The sequence below is a fragment of the Lynx rufus genome, unplaced genomic scaffold (genome assembly GCF_022079265.1).
Source record: "Lynx rufus isolate CCGP_SWC_20201006 ecotype Redwood Valley unplaced genomic scaffold, mLynRuf1.p SCAF_19, whole genome shotgun sequence".
Classification (NCBI taxonomy): domain Eukaryota; kingdom Metazoa; phylum Chordata; class Mammalia; order Carnivora; family Felidae; genus Lynx; species Lynx rufus.
Window position 1 is genome coordinate 4,350,344 of NW_025814833.1, and position 26,504 is coordinate 4,376,847.

At 49.8% G+C, this 26,504-nt stretch overlaps 1 protein-coding gene across 4 annotated transcripts in view; it reads right to left on the reverse strand.

Moving 5' to 3' along the window:
- Positions 1-26,504, reverse strand: part of TSC22D3 (TSC22 domain family member 3) — a 62,904-nt gene that overhangs the window by 7,806 nt on the left and 28,594 nt on the right. The window contains exon 3 of one of the 4 annotated variants that reach the window (XM_047081833.1): positions 7,834-8,107. The exons of the other annotated variants lie outside the window; for them this stretch is intronic. Coding sequence (XP_046937789.1) covers positions 7,849-8,107 — 259 coding nt within the window. The 3' untranslated portion in view covers positions 7,834-7,848. Of the gene's footprint in view, positions 1-7,833; positions 8,108-26,504 lie in introns of those variants that run through there. 4 annotated transcript variants of the gene reach the window in all.

The following is a 26,504-nucleotide window of genomic DNA, read 5'->3' on the forward strand; positions in this document are numbered from 1 at the left end:
TTAGGAGGGCCTGGAAGCTGACTTGTTGAGCTGGAAGAAGTGTCTCAGCATTCCCACCGATATGTTCCACTTCAAAAGCCAGACTCTCTAGGACAAGAGCGCTTCCTACTTGGGGTTCCCACGGGACAGTGGGACAGAGACTGGGTAGTCTGGGCCACAGAAGGCGTGGGCCAGATTTCAGCACGCTGGTGAGGGGTGGGGAGCTGACTTGGGGTGGGTGTGGTAGGGTTGGGGGTGGCGATGAGGGGGAACATCTCACTTCCCTTTTTGTCACACTTGAAGCATTGTGTACCATGTAGCCCAAAGGAAACTATTTATAGGCAAGTCTTCCTTATTTTCTACAGGGAATGTTCCACCCAAAGATTCGGCAATGGTGCCAGCAAAACACAGGGTCCTGTGTCAGGAGAAGCGGAAAAAGACACGACGTGAGAGGTGCAGGACAAGCCACAAAGCAAACACAGGGTTAGGAGCTGGAAAAGGAAATCAAAAAGGATATTGAGCACTGGAGCATTAGCACAGTTAATGGGGCGGCTGCAAAACAGCCCTCCCCTCTTATTCCTCCACCCCGGCCCCCTTCCGGCTGAAGCTCTGGCTACTACTAATTACTTACTTGTCCCTTTTTCTGAAGAGGCTGGGGGAATAAGGAGGCTGAAATGCCATCGTTTAATTTGTCCTTGCTTCTGTCTTATCTTCTCTCTTCCCCTCTGCTTCCCCCTCCAGTGTGGAAGACCATAGACAGGAAGGCCACTGCAACTTACATCATTACTTTGGCTTCATGGAAAATCCCCAAAGTCCAGAAGGAGGGAAGCAAGAAGGAAAGACGGGGACAGAGAGAGCGCCTTGTCCTCTGTGGGTCATGTGAACTGCCCTGCATGGCCAAGGCCCAGAACCCTGACTCTGGGGGGGGGGGGGAGGAGCAGGAAAATGGTGGGGGAGGATGCGAACACAGATGCAGAAGGCGATGATGGTAGGAGGGACCCCAAGGAGAGTCCTGGTGGAGATGGATACTCTCTTGGAGAAGCAGTTCTAACCACTGATTTGGGCCAAGCCCTGACACCAAATGACAACAGGAGCAAATGAATCGTGCCTTTCAGCTCCCTCCGGGACAGGGTCCCATGTGAGCTTCACAAACAATCTCTGAGTGACACTAGGGATGAGAGGCAGAACCAAACCCCATTCTGACAGGGCGGGCCTCCCTGCTCACCCTCATTCAGAGGAGTTCAAAAAGCGCTCTTGTCGAATCATCTTGGTCACCCCAACTTTGGCGGCTAACTCTGAGGGGAGGCAGTTCCTCCCGGTGTTTTGGAAAGACTGGAAGTATTGGCCAACGTTAGCCAGGAACACTGTTTAGCTCAGTGGATCTTAAATCTTATGAACCTTGTGTCAATATTTATGCCTGTCTCCTTTCCCCTTATGCCTCGCAGCTGGGAAAATTGACCTCCATCATTTTTCTGAGCCCTCTTCTCATTTTCCACCCTCCCCATTACCCATCTCCTAGCATGAAATAGATGTTCCTGAAAAAGAGACTGCAAAATTAACCTTAGTCAATAGAATCTCCTCCTCCTCCTCCTTTTCCCCCTGTGTTGCCATTATCATTCAATTCAAGTCAGTTCAACTCAATTCAATTCAAAATTGACTGAATGCCTATTTAAAGCCTAAGGCCCTTTTTGGGGGGGGGGGGGATTTAAACAACCAAACAAACAAATTTTTGACCAGTCAAAAATTGTGCTTCCTTCCAGAATATCCTGGGCCTGCAGCAAATTCCGGAGTCTCCCTACTTGGTTATATCTTAGTGAAATGTCTGCTTCAGGAAAAAGCCCAGGACTTGAGGGTGTCTGGAAGGGTAGCTTGGGGTTCAGGAGGGCCACAACCACTGCCATCCCCAGGCATCACTTCATTCCTCAGAATTGACTGTGCTTTTTTTTCTCCTCACCCTGACCATTGGGCCATGCCCATCTAGATGGGGATAACACAGCTGCCGCAGAGCTTGGACTTTCGGACCTACGTAGCTGCTCTGACCTTGTAGCCTAAGTGCCAGTGCCTCTAACTCAGATTCTCTTCCTTAACCCTCAACATTTGTAAACTAAGGGGTTTGTAAACCTTGTTTGTAAACAAAGCATAGATATTTGCTCTCTGAGTTACCACTGCCTTCCTTCCGAGAAGGGTGTCCATGTTTAGTGTGGGGATCACCTCTACCTGCCCACTTCTCGGTCTTCCTTCTTTGGCCAGCTCCTCTTGGTCTTAACCTTGGTTAAGGTTAACCTTGGGAGGCTCACCCTCCCAAGCCTGCACCATCTTCAGGCAGGCGGAAGGCCTCCCCTCCCCCAGTCACAGCCCACCCTCTGGAAGTCCTAGCCCACTGCAACCTGCTCAGGAGCTGGCAGAGAAAGCGGCAAGAACATGGCCGCCCTTCACGTTTGCACCAGCCCTCCACCAGCCGACCCGAGCCAGGGAGACCCTGGCAGGGCCTCTCCCTGTCCCTTCTGCTCTGTGGAGCAGCCCCAAGAGCTAAAATTCCAAGCCATTTTTTCTTGGAATGGGTTGCCAGGGTTACTTTGAGTGGTGTATGAAGGACTCAGGGCTACTGGTAATGCGTGGAAGACAAGAACCAGGAGGATCTCGCTGGGGATGTGGAGCCGGCTGACAAGAAGCCAATGAAGAGGCCAGGGCCTCCAAGGTGGAGCACCTGGCTCCATTGTGGGCCCTGCTATAGAATGGGTGACCTTTGAAGTGGTACAGGTTTCCTGGGGAACAAAACGCCAGTAATAATGCCAGCCTCTTTAGGTGCTTGGGCTCCTGGGCCACGATGGGCAAGCATTATGAGCCTCCCAAGGCTCTTGCGTTGTATGCCCCAGGCCCGTGCTTACCTCATAGCAGAGCTATTCACCAAGGGCTCACTTGAGGTAGCTCCTTGATCCTCTGTGGTGGGATTCTCTGACTTGTGAAGAGGGGCTCTGCAGACTGCAAAGGGCCTCCCCACTCTCCAGCTACCCCCAGAAGCCTCGGAGGTTCCTGGATGGAAAGGAGGCAGCCTAGCTTCGGTGAGGCCAGTGGCAGGAGGGGGCAGGGGACATGCTACTCGCACCAGAGAAAGGAAGGAGATACAAGGCAAAGCTCCTCCCTGGCAGCCCCCACCCTGGCCATGGGAACAGTGCCCGGGAGCTCAAAAGAGTGTTTGTTGGGAGGGTTAAGGAAGGCCTCCCGGCTCGGTTTGAGAATTGCTGACAAGGAATATACATACCTTATCAGGAAGAAAGAGAAGCACAGAGGCACACACATCCATGCAAACATTTCTCTCAGCCTTTCACCAAGTCTAATTCACAGAGATAGGTAGGAGAAGGACATTATGCATATCTTCTGTCTCTGTCTCTGTCTCTCTCTTGGCTATTGCCAGCTTCCTCCTGACCCCAAATAAGTAGTAAGACAACAGGACATGGCAAGATGGCAAGGCAGGACACTCTAGACCAAGCCAGCGTATCAAAAGACACAGCCTTGGGGGCTCCTGGGTGGCTCAGTCAGTTGTGTCTCACTCTTGATTCTGGCTCAGGTCATGATTTCATGGTTTCTGAGTTCAATCCCCGCATCGGGCTCTTCACTGACAGTGCAGAGCCTGCTTTGGATTCTCTCTCTCTCACTCACTCTCTCTCTGGCCCTCCCCTGCACTCTCTCTCTCTCAAAAATAAATAAATAAACATTAAAAAAAAGACGCAGCATTGGCTCTCCCTGACATCCAGGGCCGGCTGCATGCTGTGCAGAGTCATAGGTGATAGGGTTCTTGGGAGAAGCGTGGAGAGGCAGTCAGATGGGTACAGGGGGAACCAGTTGAAGCCTCCCACTGTACACCAGGAACAGGAAGCCTTCGTGCTGCCAGGTGCACAGGTTTCAAAGATGTCGATCACACATTAAATTAAAAGAAAAATAAAAGCAAGCACTGCTTGTACGCAATCATATGAATGCCAAAGAAACGATCCTCACAGGCTCCTAGAAGAAGACCGTTCTAACTACAGCCAGTCGTGGCACAGATGCTATGTGACTGGTTACCTGAGAAATGTGATTTAAAGGGCACTGAGAAAAAATCCTCTCAGTACAAGATGTCTGCCTGACCTAGCTGCTGTACTGCCTAACGACATCACCATCTGAGTCATACTCTTGGGTTCTAATGATCATTCCTGGACTTCTTTATAATTTGAGGAATTAAGAAAGGGTTTTTTTTTCTCCATGAAAAAGCCCTGGGAAAGTGCCACATTCTGCCACGATCGGTTATGCATACTTAAGTATGAACTCAATTTTCATATTACTTTCAACAGAGTGGTCAGGGGCTGATCAGCACTGGAAGACAACTGGACACACAGCAGGTAAACCTTGCTTGGTGGGCTGCAGAGGGAAAGAAATGGATCCTTATTAGGTTTTTTTTTTTAATTTTTTAATGATTATTTTTAAGAGAGAGAGAGACAGAGAGACAGAGCACGAGCAGGGGAGGGGCAGAGAAAGAGAGAGACATAGAATCTGAAGCAGGTTCCAGGCTCCTAGCTGACAGCAGCAAGCCCGACGCTGGGCTCAAACTCACAAGCCGTGAGATCATGACCTGAGCTGAAGTCGGACACTCAACTGACTGAGCCACCCAGGAGCCCCAAGGTTCTTATTTTTTTATGTTTATTTATTTTTGACAGAGGGAGACAGAGGATCCGAAGTGGGCTCTGCACTGACAGCAGTAAGCCGGATGTGGGGCTCAAACTCATGAGATCATGAGATTAAACCATGAGATCATGACTTGAGCCGAAGTTGGATGCTCAACTGACTGAGCCACCCAGGCACCCCCGTTTATGAGGTTCTTAATATCAGGATCACCCTGGGGGGAGCTTGTGAAGAATATGGATGTCCTGGGCTCCATCCAGCCCTAGAAAATCCAGTGGAATAGTGTGTGGCTTGGGAAGGGTATTTTCAGATGGTTTGGATGCAGCTTTTCTGGTCCCAGTCCATGGAACTGCCTTTGGGAGCCACTGGCCTAAAGGTGACAGCCAAGACAGGGTCTACTCAAAGAGTCCCCAGAGGGTCAGGGTCACCAAGAGTTACTTTGTGTGATACACCATGATGGGGTTCAGAATATTCTGGGCCTAAGGTCTGTTTGCCCTTCACTTGCTTTCCCTTGCCTTGTCAACTCCTGAAAATTTGATCAGAACATGAATGAGCACTGCTAAAAGAAGGATAACCCAAACCTGCTCTAATTTATAAACCAGTCTCTGACAAATTTCACCTGTCTGTTATGAGGAACAGATTGCTTCTAAGACACTTCACAGCTGTCAGCGGGAACTCTGCCTGAGAGGCTGGGGACGCAGAGGGTGGGCATCAGAGGGTGGGAAGGGAGAAGAACCCGGGGAAAGGGAGAGAACAGGGAAGGGCTGAGTTTTCTCCAACAGCACAGTTTGGTCAATTAACCAGCCCTGCCTCCCTTCTACAAAAGCCAGCTCTTCGCCAGCCCTGTGCCTGTCACCACCTGGTCAAATGTGGGTCTGTTCAGAGGTAGGCTAGAGGGGTGTGACTCATTCCCTCCTCAGGAGCCTGCTGGGGCTGACTACAAAGAGTTACTAGGATCTCCGCAACCATGCTCATCTCCAAGGGAGGGCAGAAGGGGAATTAGATGCTCTCTCTCTGTGGTACGCACCCGGCCTGTGTTTTGGTATTTTATTTTATTTTTATGTTTAATTTATACTGCCTGCTAGGTTTGGGGCTTAAATAAACAAAAACTATGCTTCCCCCAAGGCTTGAACTTCCTGGTTGCCTGTCAGCAACAGAGTGACCCTTTTAACCTCTTCTCTTGCTCCTTGAGACAGGCAGTGCAGAGGGTGGGGTTGGAAGAGAAAGATATTTTGGATCCAAAGCCTGGAAATTCTTGGTGCCAGCTTAAAATACCATCCTCGCCCCCGCCCTTCTCGACATGTATGTTAAGTTCCAAAGCCACCTTACCAAGCACAGACTTGTTTTAAAGGCCACAGCAGAACTGTAAGGGGAAAGCACAAAAATGGGAAATTCAAAGTATTTATTGATTTTTTAAAAAGTCTACCTCCAGACAACTTTGTACCACCAAGCAAAGACAGAAGGGCCCCAGGTCTTTGTGGGCAGAGCAGACTTAAAGGCCTATAGACTGAGTAGAGTACGGTGAGCCTGCCTACCTGAAGAAGGCTCCCTGCCAAAGCTCATACACCTTAAAAAATAAGATGAACACTGGCTCCTATGTCCTAGGATAGAACTCTAACAGCAAAGTAATGAATCCTGGTCTGACATCCTGTTATTTGCTAAAACTAATAATACCATGGAGTTTGTTGACAGACTTTCAGGAGAGCTAAAGTAAATATGGAAACTGAGGAATGGCCAAGTATAGACAGTTACTAGCTCAGCAGAGGAGAAGAAAGGAGTTTCACAGTTATTCCTTGGGCATCTTGGGGCACTGGGGTCTGGGCACAGTGGGGAGGTAATCCGGAGGCATCTGTCACATCACTGGATGATTTCTCTCCAACAATAGGCTGCTGCAATAATGGACTTGGCCCACAGAGCTGGGTCCTGAGCCCTTAGAGAATAATGGTAAGAATCGAGAGGGACTGCCCTAATACACATGCCAAGGGAGGTGCTCCCTCAGAAACACAGCTTTCTACATGAACTTGGTCAAGTAGGAAGAGACTATGTCAAGAGGCCAGAGTTCTTTTTCCACTTTGGCCACTAGCCAGCTGGGGGACTGCTTGGAAGGTTCTAAACCCCCTGTGCTGCCAGCTCCTCATTTATGAAATGGGAACGATGCTTCCCTCCCCAACATATACACCATACAAGGTGGATAGGTTTATAGACACCTCAAAGTCTGGAAACAGATAACATCATTGTATTATTTTTGCAGACTGACAATGTCTTGACAGTAACATATACACATATTTGCCCAGGTTTCCTGACTTGGTGGCTATCCTGTCAGTGACACAGCTGTGTTCTTCGGAAAGTCAGAAGGGCCACGTGATCACTCCATAAGTAAGGGTCCCGGTCCCCAAACACTGCTGGCAAAATGGCTCACTGGGTAAGCAGCCCTATCAATGCGATTTCAAAGCCTGGCATTGCTAACTTTGTGCCCAGTTTCAATTTTTGTTTCCAAGGTTTCACAAATTATTGGTACTGCTTATGGGGAGGGGGTAGCATGAGGGACAAGAGGCTAACTCATTTGCTTGGAGGTCTTTGGCAATCTGTCCCTGTACACAGGACTTGTCACTTGCATAACATTTTGGCCTCGAGAGTCTCTTCGATGGCACAAGCAGTCAGTAGTCGGCAGGACCTCTTGTCTTTCAAGCAGGACTGAAGGCACAGCCAGATAAGACCATGACCGGAAGTGGGCACTGTACCCTCAGAGTCTGGACAGTACCTGGCACACAGTCTCAATATGGTAAATATGTACTTTATAACTAACTAAAAGGTTTGAATAAGTGTTAGAACTTTGCTAATGGCTCCCGCAGGGAGGAACTATAGGCCAATTCATGAATTTGCCTTCTGTTAATGCTTTAATTTGGGGACAATCACTGTCTGAGAGCGATTCTGCAGTTAAAAACATGAAAGACTAGTGAAAATCAAACATACTTGGGAAACCCAACCCAAACACAATTTAATTGAGTAAGTGGCCACTAATGACCTGGAACCGAGGCCAGACCTTTTCAGTAAAAAGGGATAATTCACCCGCGTGTGTGCTCCTGGTTCTCCACTAACGCTAGGACTTTGGTCAGTTTCCATCTTTAGCTGGAGGGGTTGGGTCAGTTGGGAACAGGGCACCCACAGGGAGCAGTGGAGGGTGATGAAGCCCAAGAGCAGGGCAGCCAAGTCTCAGCTGGCAGTAACATCAAAGAGGGATTTGGGGCAAGCAGGCCTCATTCTGAGCCAGTGACAGCCATTTAACTGGAAAGATGTGGGTGCGGTGGGGGGGCAAATGGGGGCAGACACACACACACACACACACACACACACACACACACACACACACAAACCTGTCCTGATCAAAAATACCCTGATACCCACCAAGATAAAGGAAATCTTCACTGTTAATGTCACCATTGTCACCATTGGGTTTGAAGTCTGAGGATCCCTGTTAAAATGAAAAGTCTTTCTCAGAAGGGCAAATGTTCAGTTTTTTTCAGGGAAGGAACACGACGGCCTGCCTGGTGTGGTTCTGAATAGTGGGGGGCTTCTGGGAGAACTGACGCAGGCTGGCTAAGTATAGACAGGTGGGGTGCTGCCTGGGAAGGGGCCTCACAATGGGTCCTGGCTGACCGGTGGCCTTGGGCTTTCAGGGGCCAGGCAGATGTACCCCCATATTCCTGGACTCACTGTCAAGAAACCAAACTGCCTGAGTGGGCAAACTCTAAGAGCAGTGGAGTTTATGACAAAGGAGATGGTTTTCTCCTGCCCTCCTTGGGAAAACGGTTCTGAAGAATCTGTGAGGAGCAGGGATATGCCTGAGCCTTACTGGGGACATTTAACTTCCATGTTCCCTGTCCAGGGGATTTTGTTTGCTTGCTTGTCAAGGCATCCTCCCTGGACACACCTTCCTCAAGTTTGACTTACTCATTAATAAGCTGGCACGGGTGACAAACTGACCCCCAGGAAGGCTCCATTGGCTGATAAGGGGTTGATGGGTTCTCCCTCCCATGGGGTAATTTCTTTTTCCCAAGAGCCTCCTATTAACCCAAAGGAACGAAATCTAGTGGGGGAAATGCCAGGCAGAAAGGCAGGTTGCTGGGGGAGCTGTCTTTGGCCATTTTCTGCCACTCTCTGTTGGCAGTCGCCTTCTCTGCCTGTGCACCAGGCGGCCCTGGCAGCAGACACAACACTCACACCAGAGCTAGCCAGGCCAGCCCTTCCCCTCCGCACCCCTCCTTCATACTCTTGTAAAAGCCTGGCAGAACCTCCTCCCTGAAACCCATTCTGGTCTGACCAGGTGATGGCCAACCGCCTAACACCAGGCAGAGCCGGGTCAATGGAGGGGGGGCAGGGTGGGGGGACAGCCCCCCACTCCTCCCTGTGGCCCTGTTGTGAGGCGTTGGCAGCTGGGAGAGGACCTGAAACCAGTTAGCCTGGGGCTCCCAGCCAGCAGTGTATTTTCATCTTGTTTTGACTGGGACTGTCCTCCCCTGTGTAAACATGTCCATGACAGGGGGAAGAAAATGTAGAACAGCTTAAAATAGGTGGGTGGAATACATCCCACCCATGAATCACCAGCACGGGGAATGGCCTGTAGGTGGGCCTTGCTTTAAGCAAACCTGACATATGAAAACCTTGATTCAATAAGCGGGTGGGGATGGACAGCTGTTAGGTCTTGACCTATCACTGGGAACTCTCAAAGCCACATCTGGTCCAAATAATAACATCAGTGGCTCCCGTGTACTGCTAGCTTAGCAGGCACTGTGCTAGAGTAATTATATACATTAGCCTTTTGAACCTTATCAGCAGTTGGAGGATCGACAGTAGGGGGATGGGTATCATATTATCATTAGGCCCAATTGGTGGATGGGGAAACAGAGGCTCAGAAGGGTTAAGTGACTTGCCTAGGGTCCCCAGGCTAGTAAGTGGCAGAGGCCAAATATGATACCCTGGTGTGTGATTCTAAAGTTCCAGGCTGTCTCTGGCTAGGCGTTTTGCTTTGTTTTAAGGCGATTTCCAGGCATCCGTGGCACGAATGTCCCTTCCCACTGAACCCTCTGCATCACAGCTGCAGGGGAACTGGGAACCTTCTCAGGGTCAGGGTGGGGAAGCCCTTGGGGTCGGGGCTGGTTCTTTCCATTGATTAAAGGATTCCCATCTCAGTCCCCTGGAGGGGGGGGGCGGCCCTTAGCATGTCAGAATGGAATGGATCTGTGTTTCAACTCAGGGACTGGCTGACTGTTTAAGGGCTGACTGTTTAAGGGCAACTGCTTGACCAGACTCTGGGAAGGCCCCTCAAGTAACTGCAAATAAGTCCAAACTACTCACACACCAGGCCAGGGAAGGGACAAAAGACTCAGTATAATAATCTAGTATAAGGAAAGACCAAATGTAAACATGTATTTTGAAACAAAATGTCACCAATCATGCTGTTGGTGCATGGCTGGCCCCCAGGGCTAAACTGTGAAGTAGGAGTCTGTCTTCAGAACCTTCCTGCTTCCTTTACTGGTACCTTCCTCCTGCCTGTTCCCTCAGGCAACCTGTGCCCTCCTGCTGCTGGGAGTTCCATGGGGCCCCTTACTACTATGTCGGGTGCCCTGCCCTCCCTAGCAGTGCCCACTTCGGGGGAGACTCTGTCTCCCTCCCCCAAATCAAACGTACCTGGTTTGAGGGCCAATCCTAAAGGACAAATTAGAGAAATGTATTTGTGCCAATGGCAGGTAATGACTTAACTTGTTTTGCTCTGCCAGATCACAGGGGCTTTAACCCACAGATTTTGGTCAGTGGTTATTTCAGGCATGGGTGGGGCATGGGGTTGGGGAGGAAACAAGGTTGGGGGGGAGAACGATAATGGGAGTGGGTAGGTTGTTTTTCAGTGATCTTCAAAACTGGCCAAGTAGGCCACATGCTACTCTGACTATAGGTAAGTCTGGATAGACAGAGAGGGATAAATACTGTGTCCTTATACTTGTGCTGTATTCTTTCCAGAACATGGCGGAAAGAGCACTGGAATAGTAATCAGGAGACTTGGGTTCTGGCCTGGTTTTGCCCCTGGCTACCAGAACAACCTTGGAAAAGTCCTGTAACCATTCTGGACCCCACTTTTCCCTAAACATAAAACGAGAGAATCAGGGCTGCAAATTTATATTTACTTGGGTGCTTATTTGATGAATGATTCCCCTATTTAGATGGGGAGCTCCATGAAGCCATATGCCAAGGGTCTAGAACAGTGTCTGGCACATAGCAGCACTCAACAAATGGAATAGTAGAATGAATGAGTGAATGACCTGAATGAATGAATGGCAAGGCAACTTCTGACTGTGCTGCCCGTTCTAATAGTCTCAGCCTCGACCTCGTCAGATGCAGCTGTGCCTAGAGTGGAGGGACCCAGGCCAAGGGCTGGGTGAAGCCCTCAGGCCTTTGTGCTCAGGATCATCAGGTGCAGGGGCAGCCTCTAGGACCTTAGGTAGCAGGCAAGAGCTTCTGTGAGGCCCAGGATGCCTGCAGGATGCTGGATGGGAGGGCAGTTAAGGGTTGTAGGAAGGGCAGGGTCGGTCAGGAGGAGTCAGGAGAGTAACTTTTACACAGTTTTCTGTAAACCGGGAAGCCGAGATAACAGAGAAACTGATGGGTGTCTGGGCTGAGGTAGGAAAAGTGCCGAGTTGCATGGTGACTCAAGGTCAGGAGCTGGAATGGGGCCCGGAGCTCTCAAGCCTCCACTCACCCCCTTGGGGCTGCCCCTGGCTCCAGGCCAGCTCCCTGAATAGCTCCCCCACCCCCATCCCCTCCACAATTCCAGCCTCCAGCCTGCTGCCCTCCCCCAAGGCCACATGGAATCCTACCCCACCCCCCACCCGCCTCCCTTTAAGGACTCCAGTGCAGTCACCCATCAGAGCTCTCAGAGGCCCACCTCTGGGCAGGCCTGCCCCCCTTCTCAGTGTCTGCCCTGCCCATATTCACGCTCTGACGCAACTCCTCCCCTTCTTACGCAAAAGAGGGGAGGTTGGCCAGCACGGCCTCCCCTCCCCCTCCTAACACACCCCCTGCTTCCCCTCCTCCACTCCATGGCTAGGGCCCTCTCCTAGAAACGTTCTCAGGCATTATTCTGAGGCACTGAGATTTTTCTCCCATGGCCCCACTCTTTTCTCCAGCACCCTTCCCATTTTAACACGGGCCACAGTTTCAGTCCAAAATGATGAACCTTTTAAGAGTGAAATTTCAGGAATTAGTGAGTGGAGTGAGAGATTATTTATGGGGCAGGGGCCCTTCCCAGAATTCTTGAGATAATGTTTGGGAGGTGGTTACCTCCATACTCTGCTCTGAGTGTTCATTAGGCCAATTCTGGCCTTTGTTGCCCCGGGAGTTGGGAGACCAAAGTTCTGGTTCCTGCACTACCATTAAACTTGTCTGTGTGACTTTGAGCAAATCAGTTAATCCCTCTGAGTCTCAGTTTCTTCATCTGTCAAATGGGAGTAATTACCCCATGCCCCACCCACCCTGATGGAGCTGTTAAAAGTAAAGGAGTGTGTGTGTGAATTTGTGAGTGTGAGTGTGTGTGTGTGTGTGTGTGTGTGTGTGTGTGTGTGTCTGAGAGAGTGCGAAAGCAAGAGCCAGAGAAAGAGAGAGAGCTTACTAAATGGCAAGGTCCCGGACAAATACCAGGAATTATTATGTCTCCCTTCTGCTGTGCTTGAAGGACCTATTCAGGTTGCATGGCAGTGCCCTCCTTTTATGAAAAATGTCAGCGTGCCCCAGAACCTTTCCTCTTTCTCATTCTGTCTCTCCTCCAGGGTTTGGCCCTTACCCAGATTTGGTCTCCTACACACCTCTGCTTTGCTTTAAGAACATCTCTTGCTCTGCCCCTGTCCCCTTCACCACCCATCATGTCACCCACAAGCTTTCCTTTACCATCCAAGGGCCTCCAGCCATTCTCTCTCCCTCTCTGGCCATGACCATGGCCATGGGTGTGCCCAATGCTCTTTCAGCCCTGAACTCAGCCCACCCCCACCAAATCTTTTAAGAGGAAGGATTTGGTCGGCCGGGGGTTCAGGGGGTGGTAATGATCGAACCTGACAATTTGCTATCGAGGCTGAACACAGTGCAGAACACCCAGCATGTGCTCAAGAAACATACCATTGGTTGGTTACAGATGTGTGTGTGTGTGTGTGGGGGGGGTAGATTTGGGAGTGGAGTCTGCTTTGGGGCCCCTGAAATCCTGCCAGATAGGTAATTGCCTGCTCCACCTCTAGATTCACCAGGCCCTGTACCAGCCTGCTCTTCCCACCCATCTTCCCCTTCACCTCTCAACCCTCAGAATGGGCTGGGCTCTTTCATCTGCAGGACCTGAATGCTATAATGTGATCTCGGGCCTCCCTGGCCTAGTGCCACAGTTTCTCTGGTGACCCCACCTTTGCCCCAGGGACAAAAGGCTGGGAGCAGTTTGGGGCACCCTCTGAATTTCCCAGCATAAGCAATCAGCTCCCTCTGAAGGACCGCACCCAAGAGTCTTTTTACCTGAGGAAACTTGGGTTTCCTCCCCAGAATCAGAGGCCCCTGAGCTTTTTCCCAGAGGCTGGAGAGTGATGCCTACCACAGTTCCACACAGATATTGTAGCTGTGCTCCTACATTAGGGGCCATGGCAGTCCCTTTGCCTGGCAAATACTGGAGAGAAAGTTTCTCCCAGATTGCGGGAGGGGGGTGGGCAAAGCCATTGCTTGCCTCTGAATGCTCCCTCAGGGCTTCATTTCAACCCTCTCCTCCCCAAAGGAGGAAATTAGAAGCAAAAGGTGACCTTGGCAGGCCTTGCCAGGGACCCGTGACAGGGCAGCAATGCATGGCCTCATTTTGTTGGCCCCCGCCCACCTGCCTCCCTCCCTCTGCCTGCTGCTGGGCCCCCATGTTGGCAGGCAGGTCTGGGGGAGGTGAGACTCTGGAGGCCACTGAGAAAGCTGGTCCCATAACAGAGATGGTGAAGGCAGTCTCAGGGGCCCAAAGTTTAAGCAGTCGGAGGGAGCAGTGGTAGGACTCTGAGGTAAGTGAGGGAAGAAGGAAATCAATAGGACAGAGTCTAGGTCTTCGATGGAGGTTGGACATTGGTAAGAAAGGTCACAAACTCTCACATTTGTTAAACCAGTAATGGAAAGAGTAATGATAATAATAATAGCTACTACTTATTGAGAGTTTATTACGTACCAGACATTGTGTCCAGCGCTTTTCATGCATTATTTCATTTATTCCTCACAACAACCCTATGTAATTTTTTTTTACACATGACACATGAGGAAATAGAAGCTCAGGGAGGTTGTGACCATCCCAATGTCACAAGCCTAGAGCTGAGATTTGAGGACCTTGTTGACTCTGGAACCCATATTCTTCACCACTAACCCAGCCCTCACTGCTCCTGTCCCAAGCATGGGCCCCGTGGTCAAAGGGCCCACCAGGTACCCTCCAGCATGGTTTGGGCTCCCAATTCCCTGAGAGCCTCAGTTACCTGGAATTGACTTTTCTTCACCCTGCTTTTTTCCCCTAAGAAGCCAACAATTGCAATCAAGGATTCATTTAAGAGCATCCAGTGGATGGAAAAGGGGTCACACAAGAGACACATGAATCAGGAAAGAGACCAACTTTTGTTCTTGGCTCTGCCATGAAATTATCACGTGACCCCAGGCAGGTTGAATCCTCTTTTAGGACCTCAGTTTCCACATCTTCCCAGACATTCTCTCTGGTCCCAGGCAGGGATCAGTAATGTATAAAATCTAAGAGTATCAAATTCTTAGTGATGGGCCACTGACCACCCTCTCCTCCATGGAAGAAGGCCTGCCAATTTGAAAGTGCTCCCACTCCCCACTCCGGGCTTACCCTTTGGTTAGTCTGCTGTAACACTCACCACCACCCTCAACATCTAGTCTGGGATCCACTCAAGACCTCTGTGCCAGGAGGTAGCTCCTTATCAACCAAGCCTTCTCTCCTTGAACATGCATCAATATGCCTTCCAGTCACTACTTTGAGATGACCTTGATTTGCCCTTTCCTCCCCTTCTTCCTCTCCTTTTCCCCTGTCCACTATTGCTCTGGGAACACCATTCTTCTTTTCTTCTGGCAAACATGTCTGACGCACACCAGCTGGCTTCCTCCTTGAACGCGCAATTCTCCCCTTTGGCCTACTTGGCATCTTCTGGCCTCTTTGGGTTTTGTTTTGTTTTCCCACATATTCAGAGACATGGAAGGAGCCTTGAGGATCAATTAGTTCAATTCCCTCCTTTTATGAGCGAGGAAAGAGAAATTTGGATAGAGTAAATGACTTGCCCAGGGTGATACTGCTAGGCAGGGGCTTCATCCAGGTCTGTCTGATTTGGGGGCTGCTGCAAGGCGGCAAGGCCTTAGCCCATCAGCCACCATTTCCCTCCCCTTCTCCAAATGCACCTCTTGTCCATGTCACCCCACTTGGCACGGATTCTATTCCCTGATTGCTTTCCATGTGTATATACCTAGGTTTCCCAACAAAAAAGTAGTCCCCGGGGGCAGGGAGCCAACTAATTCCTCCTACCTGAAGGAGGTAAAAAGCAGGGGAAATGACCTGCCTAGGGTCATACAGCTCATTAGTGAAAGAACTGGGAACAGGATATGGGCCTCCTAGTCTCCATTTGGGGCCACTTCTACTACATTGCGATGCAAAACACCTCTGTTGCTCTCCCATTCCCCCCCTTCTGTACTCTACTGAAATGTTTCCTTCTTGCCCCTTCCTCCCTTTTTTATCTTCTCCTCCTTCCTAACTTCTGCCTTTTTCACAAACCTGCTGGATTTCAGAGCCAGAAGGGACCTCAGGGATCATTTGATTCTACCTATCACTTAACAGAAGAGAAAACTGAGACCAGGAGATGGGAAGTCATTGGTTTAAAATCGGGCAGCTAATTAGTGGCCCAGCTGGGACTCAACGCTGGGTCCCCAACTCCAAGTTCAGTGCTCTTTCAACCACCCTCTTCCCATCTGAGCTTTATGTATAGAGTCCTTCTTACTTGAAAATCCCCCCTTAACCTGCCATCCAGGTCCAGCAAGATCTGAGAGTGCTTGCGCCCAGGATCATAAACGCCCCTGGGGAAAGGTAGAAGGAATAGAGAGGCCGGTAACCACTCACATCCTCCCACATCCCACCCCAGGAGGCCCCAGCCTGGCCTTGTAGAGAGTGGTGACTATCAAGTATGTGTTGAGATAAAGCCATAGCCTCTCGTATTCTCAGTTCATGGCCTAGACAGTGGCGTCAAAGCCCGAGCTGGCTGCAAAACGAGGTCAGTTCACTGTCCTTCCAATGGAAAAATCTTGTAAAATCAATAGCACTTATAATGTCAACAGACCCGGAGACCTTTTCTCTGTTTGTTTTTTCCTCCTGAGCTGCTCTTTCTCACCCACCCTACTGTGAAGGCATAGACAACACAGTAATCTGGCAAGTGAAGCCAGGAATCTGCAAAGACCAGCCCCCAGGTCCCAGAGCTCCTGAATCTAAGGCAGAGAGGGGGCATGTTGAGGTATGAATGGCTCATGAAGACCCCTGCCATGGCCCTCCTGGATCTCTCAGGCAAATGCTAATCAAATCCCTCCCTGGCAACTGGCTCCTGGTTGCAAATAACCAGAAGCTGCTCAGAGCTCTAGTAGAGATTCTGGAAGCTGAGCCCTACCCTAGCTTTACCTCACTGGGCCTTAGCTAAGGAAGAGAACAACTAGAAAGCCAATTAGACAACACCATGGGGCCTTCTTGCACTGGGAAGTGTCTGAGGCCCTCAGACTGGAGTGGATGTTGGCCCTTTTCCCAGACATCCTTCCCCCACCTCCAGTGGGTGTGTCCTACCTTCTCTCCATGCACACAGAGGGTGGCTGCCCCCGTGCTGTTATTTGCATGGTCACAAACAGGCTTCTTCCTCCTGTCCCTAAACTGGTCATACCACAGAGCCTGAAATTTCTACTATTAAATGCAGTTCTTCATATGAAAGTGTTGTCAATTTATTCTAGCCTTGATTCATTCAACAAATATTCATTGATCACCTACTCTGTGCCAGACACTGGTAGCTTCTATCAACTGTGTTTTATGCTATTTTCCAAGAGTAAGTGTGTGCCAGGGTGTGGGTCTCTGGACACTGGGGGCATCGAGGCATGGGGCATGAAGCAGGAGACACCTTTTCCATACACACTCATAGGACCAGGGACAAACATCACACCCCAGAGGAGTTGTCCTGGGTGACTGCAAGAGGCAGACATAAAGACAATCACAAGGCCTTCCATGGCTAAGGCACAACTGTGCCCTCTGCCCTCTCTCTCCATGGCAGGGTTCCTTGCCCATTGGCAAGGCAAAGGGCAAGACATTTGGGAAGAAGTGGTTCCCTCTTTTCTGATATGTCCTCTGGGCACTAAGTTTGGTTCTTTTGCTGGTCAGGATATATCCAAGGCACTGAAAGGCAACTAGGTAGCTCTTCAGTGGAAAGTTTTCCTGGTTAAACATCCCACCCCCAATGTCCAAATGCATGAACTGGATTTCACAGATCATCTTCTCCTAGGCAAGGCCTTGGCCCTGGGCCTGTTCCCCCAACCCTGCCCTCTGGGCGATCTTGCTCAAGGATGCCAAAGGAGTTGGTGGCAGGGGCTGGGAGCAGAGCCCAGGTTTCCTGGATTCTGGCCTGGCACTTTTGCCACCAGACCCTGCTACCTCTCCCTCTCATCTCTTGCCCTTTGTGCTGCTCTTGTCTGTACCCTCTGGAGGCATGTGCTCCACATACGACTAACATTCACTGGGTGAGATGTCTCTGCCCAACACCACTCAGTGGTTCAGCCATATGGGGCATAGGGAATCTGGCGGTCTGCTTCCCATGGGGCCAGGCCTGGTGGGGAGGGGAGGGCAGGCCACTCTGCTGGTCTGAGATCTGCAGAGTTGGGTCCCTAAGCCTGTCATTTTGTTTTCATGGGGGACCCTAAGTGCAGCCCCTAAACTTGGCAACCCTAGAGCCAGGACTGGGTCCCATGGGGCCCCCCACTCCCAGGCTTGTTGCTATGACACATGGTTCTACAAGTGTTGAGTGGCATTGTAGGGGCCGGATGCAAACGGCACGCAGTGGTGTCTAGCTGTGAGCCAGTTGGCCAGCTGACATTTCAGGGTCCAAAGAGCTTGTGTGTACTGGACAAGCTGTTTATTGTGGTCTTGGCACTGCCCGGCCCTTCAGACAGCAACAAATGCTCCCAAACTGGGAAAGGAGAGGAAATAAGGAATCAGCCGTAGCCAAAGAAGACCTGGAATCTCTTCCCTCACACCATTTGCTCCCTGCAGCTGACGTGCTGCTGCTGCCAACCATCGGAAGTGCCCCTATGAGGGAACTGGAGGGGGCAAGCCCCACAAGCCTCTATTCATGAAGACCTAGATCCCAAAATCATATACATGCCCACATCAGTATCCTTCTGCCTGCCCGGCTCCCAGAGACTGCTGCCGAAGGAAGGTCAGGCAGTCAGTATTTGGACTAGGAATGAAAAATCTTGATATCACAAGGTCTAAATGTGCAGAGGAACTGGTATGCCAAGTCTGCAAGCTACACACACACACACACACACACACACACACACTGCATCAGTTAACATTCACTGAGTGCCTACTTTGCACCATAGTTCAAATCACTTCATATACAGTATACAAGTATACATGTTATCTCAATTAACCCTCTCCAATCCCTAGAGGGTCGATATCATTTGAATCATTCTCAATTTACAGAGGGGGAATCTGAGGCTCTGGTAGGTGAAACAACTTACTCAAAGTCCCACCAGGTAGAGTGAGTGGCTGCAGAAGATTCAATGCAAGGTCTCTCTGGCTCCAAAGCCTGTGCTCATTACACTACAGGGACCTTATGACTAAGCCTATTTGTTCCCTTGTACAAAAAAAAACCTTGGGGAAGGAAAGAAGGGAAGGGTAAGAGGGAAGATCCAAGAGCTTGGCCTTGGAAAAGAACCACAATGATGGGAGGGATGGCAGATGAGGGTATGAGAGAGGGAGGATGGGCAGTGGAATGCCTACCAGACACCCGAACTATGATTATCTATGTCTGCAGCTTGTCTCTTGGTAACCCCCCTTACCCCCAGCGTGGTGCCTGTCATCACACTGGCACTCACTCAGTAAAACCGCTAAAGAACAAATAAGCCCAAAATGGCGACCTTGGGGAATACACACAGACCAAGGTGTTGCCTCCCACTTGTTAAGACCCAAGCTTTAAAGTGGCTTCCCCAGAGACTGGGTCACCAGACATTACTTAATCCCCCACCCCTGGCACGTGGCAGGCATTGTGAATAAAGAGACAAACCCAATAGGGTCCCTAGCCTTGAGACGTGGCCAGATTGGCAGGGGAGATGTTAGATTTGCCTTGAGCCACCCCAAGGGGTCAACTGAGGCAAGGGGTGCAGGCTGTGCTCAGTCAGGGAACAGAACTAAGCCCCTGGGCCTCCCCAGGGATGGGGCTGTTGCCTTTCAGCTCCACTCTTGGAGTTGGGCAGCCCCACTGGAACCATTCTTCATTCAGTTGCTTCTACAAACGCAGCTCAGAGCAGTCTCTTAGGATAGTGCTGGCCGCTTTAACTGGCAAAGCTAGAGCCTGAAATGGGTCAGGGCTAGGAGAAGGGGTGAGACCACAGGAGCTTACCCTTGCCTTCTCTCTCCTTAACGTCTGCCAGTGGACCCTCCACCACCAGGAAGGGGAGAACACCCTTCTTCAGAGCTTTCCCCCACTGGCACATTGTCTCCTCCCTCCCCAGGAAGCCCAAGGCTTAGAGAAATGAATCCAAGTAATTAACTAATTAATGAATATGGATGGCAAAGTTGCTGAGGTTGCTGGAAAACACCCTGTTGCTGCCAACACACACAGCCCAGCCAGGCACCCGCCTCCCTCCGTAGGCGAAGAGGAGGCTACAGAGGGACTACTTGACTGTGTCTCCCCAAGGCTCCAGCTGCAGCAGAAATGCCCGCCACCAATGCCAGGAGACCTACTTCTGGGCAGCACAGCCCTACTACAAAGATGGCCCCTCCAGGTGGGGCTGCATTCTGTTTGGTTACTCAACATCAAGGGTACCCTGTGGTCCAAGGAAGTCCGTCTGTAGGCTCTCCCAATGCAAAGTGCAAGGCTGCGGGAGATGGATGGATGGAGATAGGAGAAGGGGAGAGAAAAGGAGAAAGAGAGACGGAGAGCCACACACAGCTGGCAGGAGCCCATCTCCAGCTGTTGGGCGGGCTGTTTCCTTTGATAAAGCACTTGGCAGTACTCCCAGTTCTGTAGTTTCTGGCCTGCAAAAGCACACCCGGAGCACGAGCCTGCCTGTGGGAGGACTTCAGCCTTGCTTTGTTTTCTTTCTTTCTTTTTTTTAAGCTCTGGAAAATGCCCCTCCCCTTCCAAGGAACCTCGCTCCTCCCTGCACCCTGGCAAATTGAAGTTGTACCAACAGGTGATGTGGGCTGGGCCACCAGTGTGTCTTCACAGAAAGAGTGGCAGAGGGCCTGAGACGGGTGTGCAGTGAGGCCTAGGCATGTGTGCGTATGTGTGCGTGTGTGTGTGTGTGTGTGTGTAGATGGGGGTGGAGACTGTGTGTGTTTGTGTTTGTCTGAGAGGCTGTGCTTGTTTGTTGTGGCTGATGCTGCCTTTTGTGTGGCACATCATCACTATTCTCCCCGCCTAGGCTCCTTCCAGCTCACTAATGTTTCCCTGGAAAGGACTGGGAAATAGGGGAAGTCCCAGGGTCATGTGATCACACAGACCAGCAAGCCCTCCCTCCAATCCTTGGCCCTGTGGCTCCATGGAAGCCTGTCTCCTTTCTCCCTTGTGAAGTGAGGAACCAGGCTTGAAGGCCTCTGGGGCTCCCTGGAGGAACCAGAGTGTGGAGTGTCACAGATCCCCCTGCCCCCTCCCATCCTCCAGGCTCATTTATGGCCTAATGACAAAATGCCCCCACTCTGACCAGCTCCCAGAGGGCCTCTACCAGTCCCCAGCTTCCCAGATTCCTGAGGGGAACTTGATCTGGCCCAGGGGCCTGCACCGGCTCTTCACATCGTCCCTAGAAGTTCCTGCTCCTTGGGAGCCCCCAGCACAGAGCTCACTCCCATACCCAGCCAGCCCCACGGAGGCACAGGAGGCCGGGTCTCTGAGGGAACCTCTCAGGGTCAGTTGCAAGGGTGCCACACAGGTGAGGGGGGCCCTGCCGAGGCCAGCAGGAGTGACAGAACTTCCTCCCCAGCCCAAGGGGGAGGTGGCCACTCCACCTGAAGCAGCTCAGGGTGACCATAAACCACTGACCGCTGCCCCACTGTGCCCATGGCCCAAACCAGAGTGGCCCTTGGCCCTTTGCAATGGGAGAAATGAAAACAAACACAGCTTGGGAACTTTGGACCAGCTTCCAAACTGAAGGTCCTCAAGTGTCCCTTGTCCCTCATCCCCCACAAAAAGCATTTGCCTCATGAAAAAAGGGAAGACATGTAGACTCTCAGGACATCAGAGCCAGTCGTCACTTTAGGAATCATCTAGTCAAACCATTTCATCTTACATACGGGGAAACTGAGGTCCAGAGTGAGGCAGAGACTTCTGCTGGTTAGCAGAACAACTGGCATCAGAAGTCAGGGCACTGTCCCAACGACTTCTGGGTCCTGGCCATGGTTGAAAGAAGATACACCAACCTGAAGCCCAAGAAGGTGCTTTGGGACTCAGAAGCTATAGACTCAGCTCTAAGTGGGCAGTGTAGCCTGATGAGCTGAGGCCATGAAGGTGGTGTGGGGCTGTGAGCACTCTAGACCCCTTTCGCCTGCCAATAGTTATGTCTGCTGACACTGCTGGGCCAGTTGGGCATCATACTTGGGGCTCAATGTCAAGCCTGAATTGGGTTCAGAACCCCTGCTCTTCCCCACCTTCACCCTTTCTAGAATATTCTTTATACTGAGGTTTCAAGGTCTGTAATGGGGAGGAAGCCCAGCCCTAATTTTCCCCCTGGTGGGGTGGATGGGGGACAAACCCAGGTATATGGCCTTTACCACTCCTTTGGGATTCAAAGCCCACCTGCTTCTTACCAACTCAGACCTAATACCCCAGTTGTGAACACAGAGGATGTGGGTGGGTGGGAGTGCCTACCAGCTCTGAGAAGGTGATAAGCCATGGACAGCTTTCCCAACTGGGAGCAAACTCTGGGGCCAGATTGTAGGCAGATGTCAAAGTCCACCAGGCTGACTGTGGCATACTTAGGCCAAAATTAAATTGATTGAGTCTGTGCTCAAGTCATGGTCTGGGGCTGAAGCTGAGTTGGCCCTTCCCTCTCTGACATGGCCAGCCCTGCAATACTAGAAGCTGCCAACCCTTTACTATGGCTGGTGTGGAAACAGCACATGCTGTTTTCTGAGACAGGGTGACCTGGATATCTGGGAGAAGCTCCATTAAAATAAAGAGCTCAGCATGGAAGATGATCATGCCCACTAAATCAGTTCATTTTGTTCTTGCTCAGGCCTGTGGTATACAAGCATCAGTTAGAACAAGGTCCTTCTTGACTTTCTACTCAAGGAGTTCTGCACCAAGATTCCAGACAGTTGCAACTGGCATTTACTTAATTCCACCCATGTTTTTATGGAGCCCACCATTTTATAAGACATTTTGGCATGTGCTCTTCTGCATATGTGGAGATATATTTTTATAATTGTTCTTGAGTGATTTCTCTGCATGTGTTCCACCCCCGAACTTGACCCAGAGCTCCTGAAGGGTGAGAAGCACGCTTTTGGTGTTTTTTTTTCCCTTCCTCCCTCCTCCTGTGGCATTCAGACAGTGATATGGCCAAGAGGACAGTCTCAATAGTGCTTGTTCAACTCAGTAGCAACAATTGAGGAGGCCAGTATAATTTCTGAATTCATCTGCAAGTGTATTCAGTGATGATGGAAATCTGCAGCTGGATGTATCTGTTGTGGCAAAGAAAGAGCGATTCTTGAAGGGAGGGCCACCCAAAGCCAACATGTCAGTTGACTTAACCACCCCTCCCCATCCCATCTTCATGAAATAACAAATAAGCAGTTGGGAGAAGGGTGGGGTGCCTCACACCAAGCAGTCATTAAGCCCAGAAGCTGGACATTCCATTTCCCAGCATCCTCTACTCTGTTTCATCCATCTCTTTGGCAACAAGGGTGTCAAGCTGCTTTCTAGGTTCATTTTCAGAAGTGGTGGTCTTCCTGAATCTAGTTGCATGACTACATCGGATCCAGACTGAGTTATTGATAGGAAACTGGTGAAATTAGAGAACATGTTTGCTCATTTGTGGATATTAACATACACCTTGCTATGGGTTTGCCTAGGAGAAGATATGAGGGGACTGGTTTTAATGGTGGGAACACTTTTATAGATAGGAACCCTGGGTATTTAGGAACACTTTTCTTAAAATGCTCTTTCCAATCAGAACTGTCTCTGGGTTTTCCTTCTCTCTTATTACACAAGTGGCCTCACAGACTGAGGAGCTAGAAATCTCTCATTGCTAATAGGAAGAATACAAAGGTTGTCTAGTGACCTATGTTATAGCTAAGACTGAGAATTTAGCTAATATCCCTAAAGAGTGAACTACTTACTATTAACCAAGTTGTTAATTAGGGTCATGTTTGCACTTCAATTGTCAGCTCCAAACATCTGTTTATTTAAACCATGTCACTTTAGGGGCGCCTGGGTGGCGCAGTCGGTTAAGCGTCCGACTTCAGCCAGGTCACGATCTCCCGGTCCGTGAGTTCGAGTCCCGCGTCGGGCTCTGGGCTGATGGCTCAGAGCCTGGAGCCTGTTTCCGATTCTGTGTCTCCCTCTCTCTCTGCCCCTCCCCCATTCATGCTCTGTCTCTCTCTGTCCCAAAAAAAATAAATAAACGTTGAAAAAAAAATTTTTTTAAATAAAAAATAAAAAAAAATAAACCATGTCACTTTAGTTTATTACAGTTATAGCCACTGGTGAGATAATCTGCTTAGATTTCACAAGTATGTGTGAATTGCCTACCTCAGCCCTATTTTCACAGAATAAGAGTCCTCTTGAAGGCACAGGGTCAGACTAAAGATAATAAATGATTTTCCTTCTCAACAGAACTAAAAACAAGGCTTTAATTAATTCACCCAATTCTAGGATTGAATATCTATATTACATTTCTTAATGATGTTAATCTGTCCAAGGGTGACCCACAGGATTCCCATTGATCCAAGAACAACCTTTAGGCAGACATTTCATTGGCTCAGAGATTGTTTCCCCATCATTAAATGCTGCCCTTCTCAACTGTGGAGTCACCCCCACTTTGTTGGTAGAAACTGCAGGTGGCCAGGGAGAGGGGACAGCAAAGGGGGGCAGTGGTAGAGATCATGAAGCAGAGAGGTGGGGGGATTCATGGTAGAAAATACCTTCCTAAGGAGGAAGAAGCAGAGGCAGAGAATTCCAGGAGGTCTGGGGTAGAGAATGGGGAATAGAGGCCAAGATGGTTCTCCCAGGCAAGCCTAAGTCTTGAGGATAGTCCAGACATATACACCCTCACAAACCCTCACACCACACACACACACACACACACTCACACACACACACTCACACACACACACACACACAAGCACACAGACCTCTTTTACATACACTTCCTTGCCATGACTCTCAAGTTCCATATACAGGAATAGACTCAGATGGATTTACACACATATGTCATACACACGAGAACACCATCCCTCCAAGATGCTATCTTTCCAGCTGTCCCTTCACAAACACAGGTATCTCCCAACCCACATAAGTGTAGTCACCATACATTTTTTCATACATTTTTTGCATATTTAAACCTGTTTTTTTAAATGTATATGCACATTACTACCTCAATCCCCTCCACACACTCAAGTCCCGACACAGGTACACAGTGACACATAGACACACACTCACATACATTCTCCTTCCCAACAAAGGCAAAAGGAGTCCACGCTCAGTAAAACCTAGTGCTCTGTTCCTTGGTGGAGGGGATCTGAAGGAGTGACTGGATAGTTAGGGGAACTTGCAAAGTACTTTTTCTAATGGCTCTTAGTATGGTGGAAAAGTCCATCAAGGACATTTGAAATCCCTCACAGAGTTCACTCCCTTGGCCTATAGACAAGACACCAGCGGTAACCTTTAGCGACTGCCAAAAGCTTCTAAGACTCTCTTAGTCCTGCTATGCTAGCTGACCTTTGCAAGGAATCCTGGGTATTTTGAACTAGGGACATTTAGTATAAGATATAAAACAAAACAAAACAAAAACAAAATCTTTCCCTGACATTTAAGAACAATACTAAAGCATCTGTCCAATTCACCTGGCAGGCCTGGCCTGTGGCAAGATGGTAAAGAAGGAAAAGTTCATTTTAAAGCCCACCTGCCCTGGGTCCTCATCTTGTCCTCTGCCAGGCTTACTCTGTTCTGGCCAACGAAGACTAGAACTTGGAAAAGGCTTTTGGATTTGACTAGAAGGAGGTCATGGGTAAACTTAGAGGGAGTCTATTAGGTCTGAGATCCAAGTGGTGGGCACTGTGATCTAAGCAGTGCCATCTGCATAGGAAATCTAGGGTCCAGTGAGTTTTGATCCAAGTCCTGCCAGTCTGTGCATTAAAAAGTTCAAATGTGGCTCGGCTGAAAAGCAATCAGATCTGTTATTGACACTGTTTCATTCTGAATAGCACGGAGGACTAAAGGCTTTCTTTACTTAGTTCATTAGTTAGCTAACAAGCATTTTCCAAACACCTACTGTGCATGTAGCACTGTCCCAGACACTCAGCTCTTGCTGTCTCTGCTCCTGCTATTGAATTTCTGAATACAGGCTGTTGCCAGACATCCAATTTTCTGAGTGCTTGCTCTGACAGGGAACAATGACTAATGAACCAAACATCAGGGAGGGCCCTCTGATCTCCAGCACAGAACATGCCCATAAAGGCAGAGTCTAATTTGTTCAGCAAGCAGCTGCCAATTCTTTTGGGATCTTAATTACCTGGAGCAGTTTATATGCGTGAATCCCCTTGGGAGAGAAACCCTAAACCCTGTGTTTCTCACACCCTATCATACCCCAGGTCCCATAAATGGCTTTAACCCCCAGCCACTGTACATGGGTACACAGTCCAGGCCACAGAAGTTCACCAGACAGGCATTCAGGCACTGCACACAGCCTTCCTTCACACCACACACACGTGCACACACACACTCACACATGCAGAGGCAGCCATGGGTGATAGAAAGCACTCTAGACCACAAGTCAGGAGATCTTGGTGTCAACCAATTCTGCCTCTGCTTTTTTGTGTGACCTTGGGCAACACTTTTTCTGTCTCTGGCTTCTGCCTCCATGCTTATAAAATGAGGGTGGGACTAGTTCTCTATGGCCTTTCTGGTTCTGGGACATGACATTCTGCTTCCTGAGCCCCAAAGGATCTGGGTGATCAGGTCAGGTTTGTAAAATGGGAATGAGACTAGGACAATGGCTGGCTCAGGAGCCCGAACAGTCACCATGACGGAGAAGGGGAAATATCTCTGCCTCCTGGGGTCAGCCCTTCCCAAAGTTCCATACTACTTCCCAAACTGTTCACAAACTGGGCTGGTGGGTTGAAGGCAGCGCAGGCTCTACTGTTCCCTTTTGCCTCATCTGCCTCTCCCGTCATTCCTTGTATAAACCACTGCTCCAACACTTGTTCATTTGAACCAGCCCTTTAGCTCAGACCGACTAGTTCCCTTTAGCAATGATTAAATGGTCTCGAGAGTCTCCCAAGTCTGTAAAATGTAAATAACAGCCCCTGCCCTGGCAGCCTTCACAGGCTTTCCAAAGGATCAAATAAGATAAAGCCTGTGAAA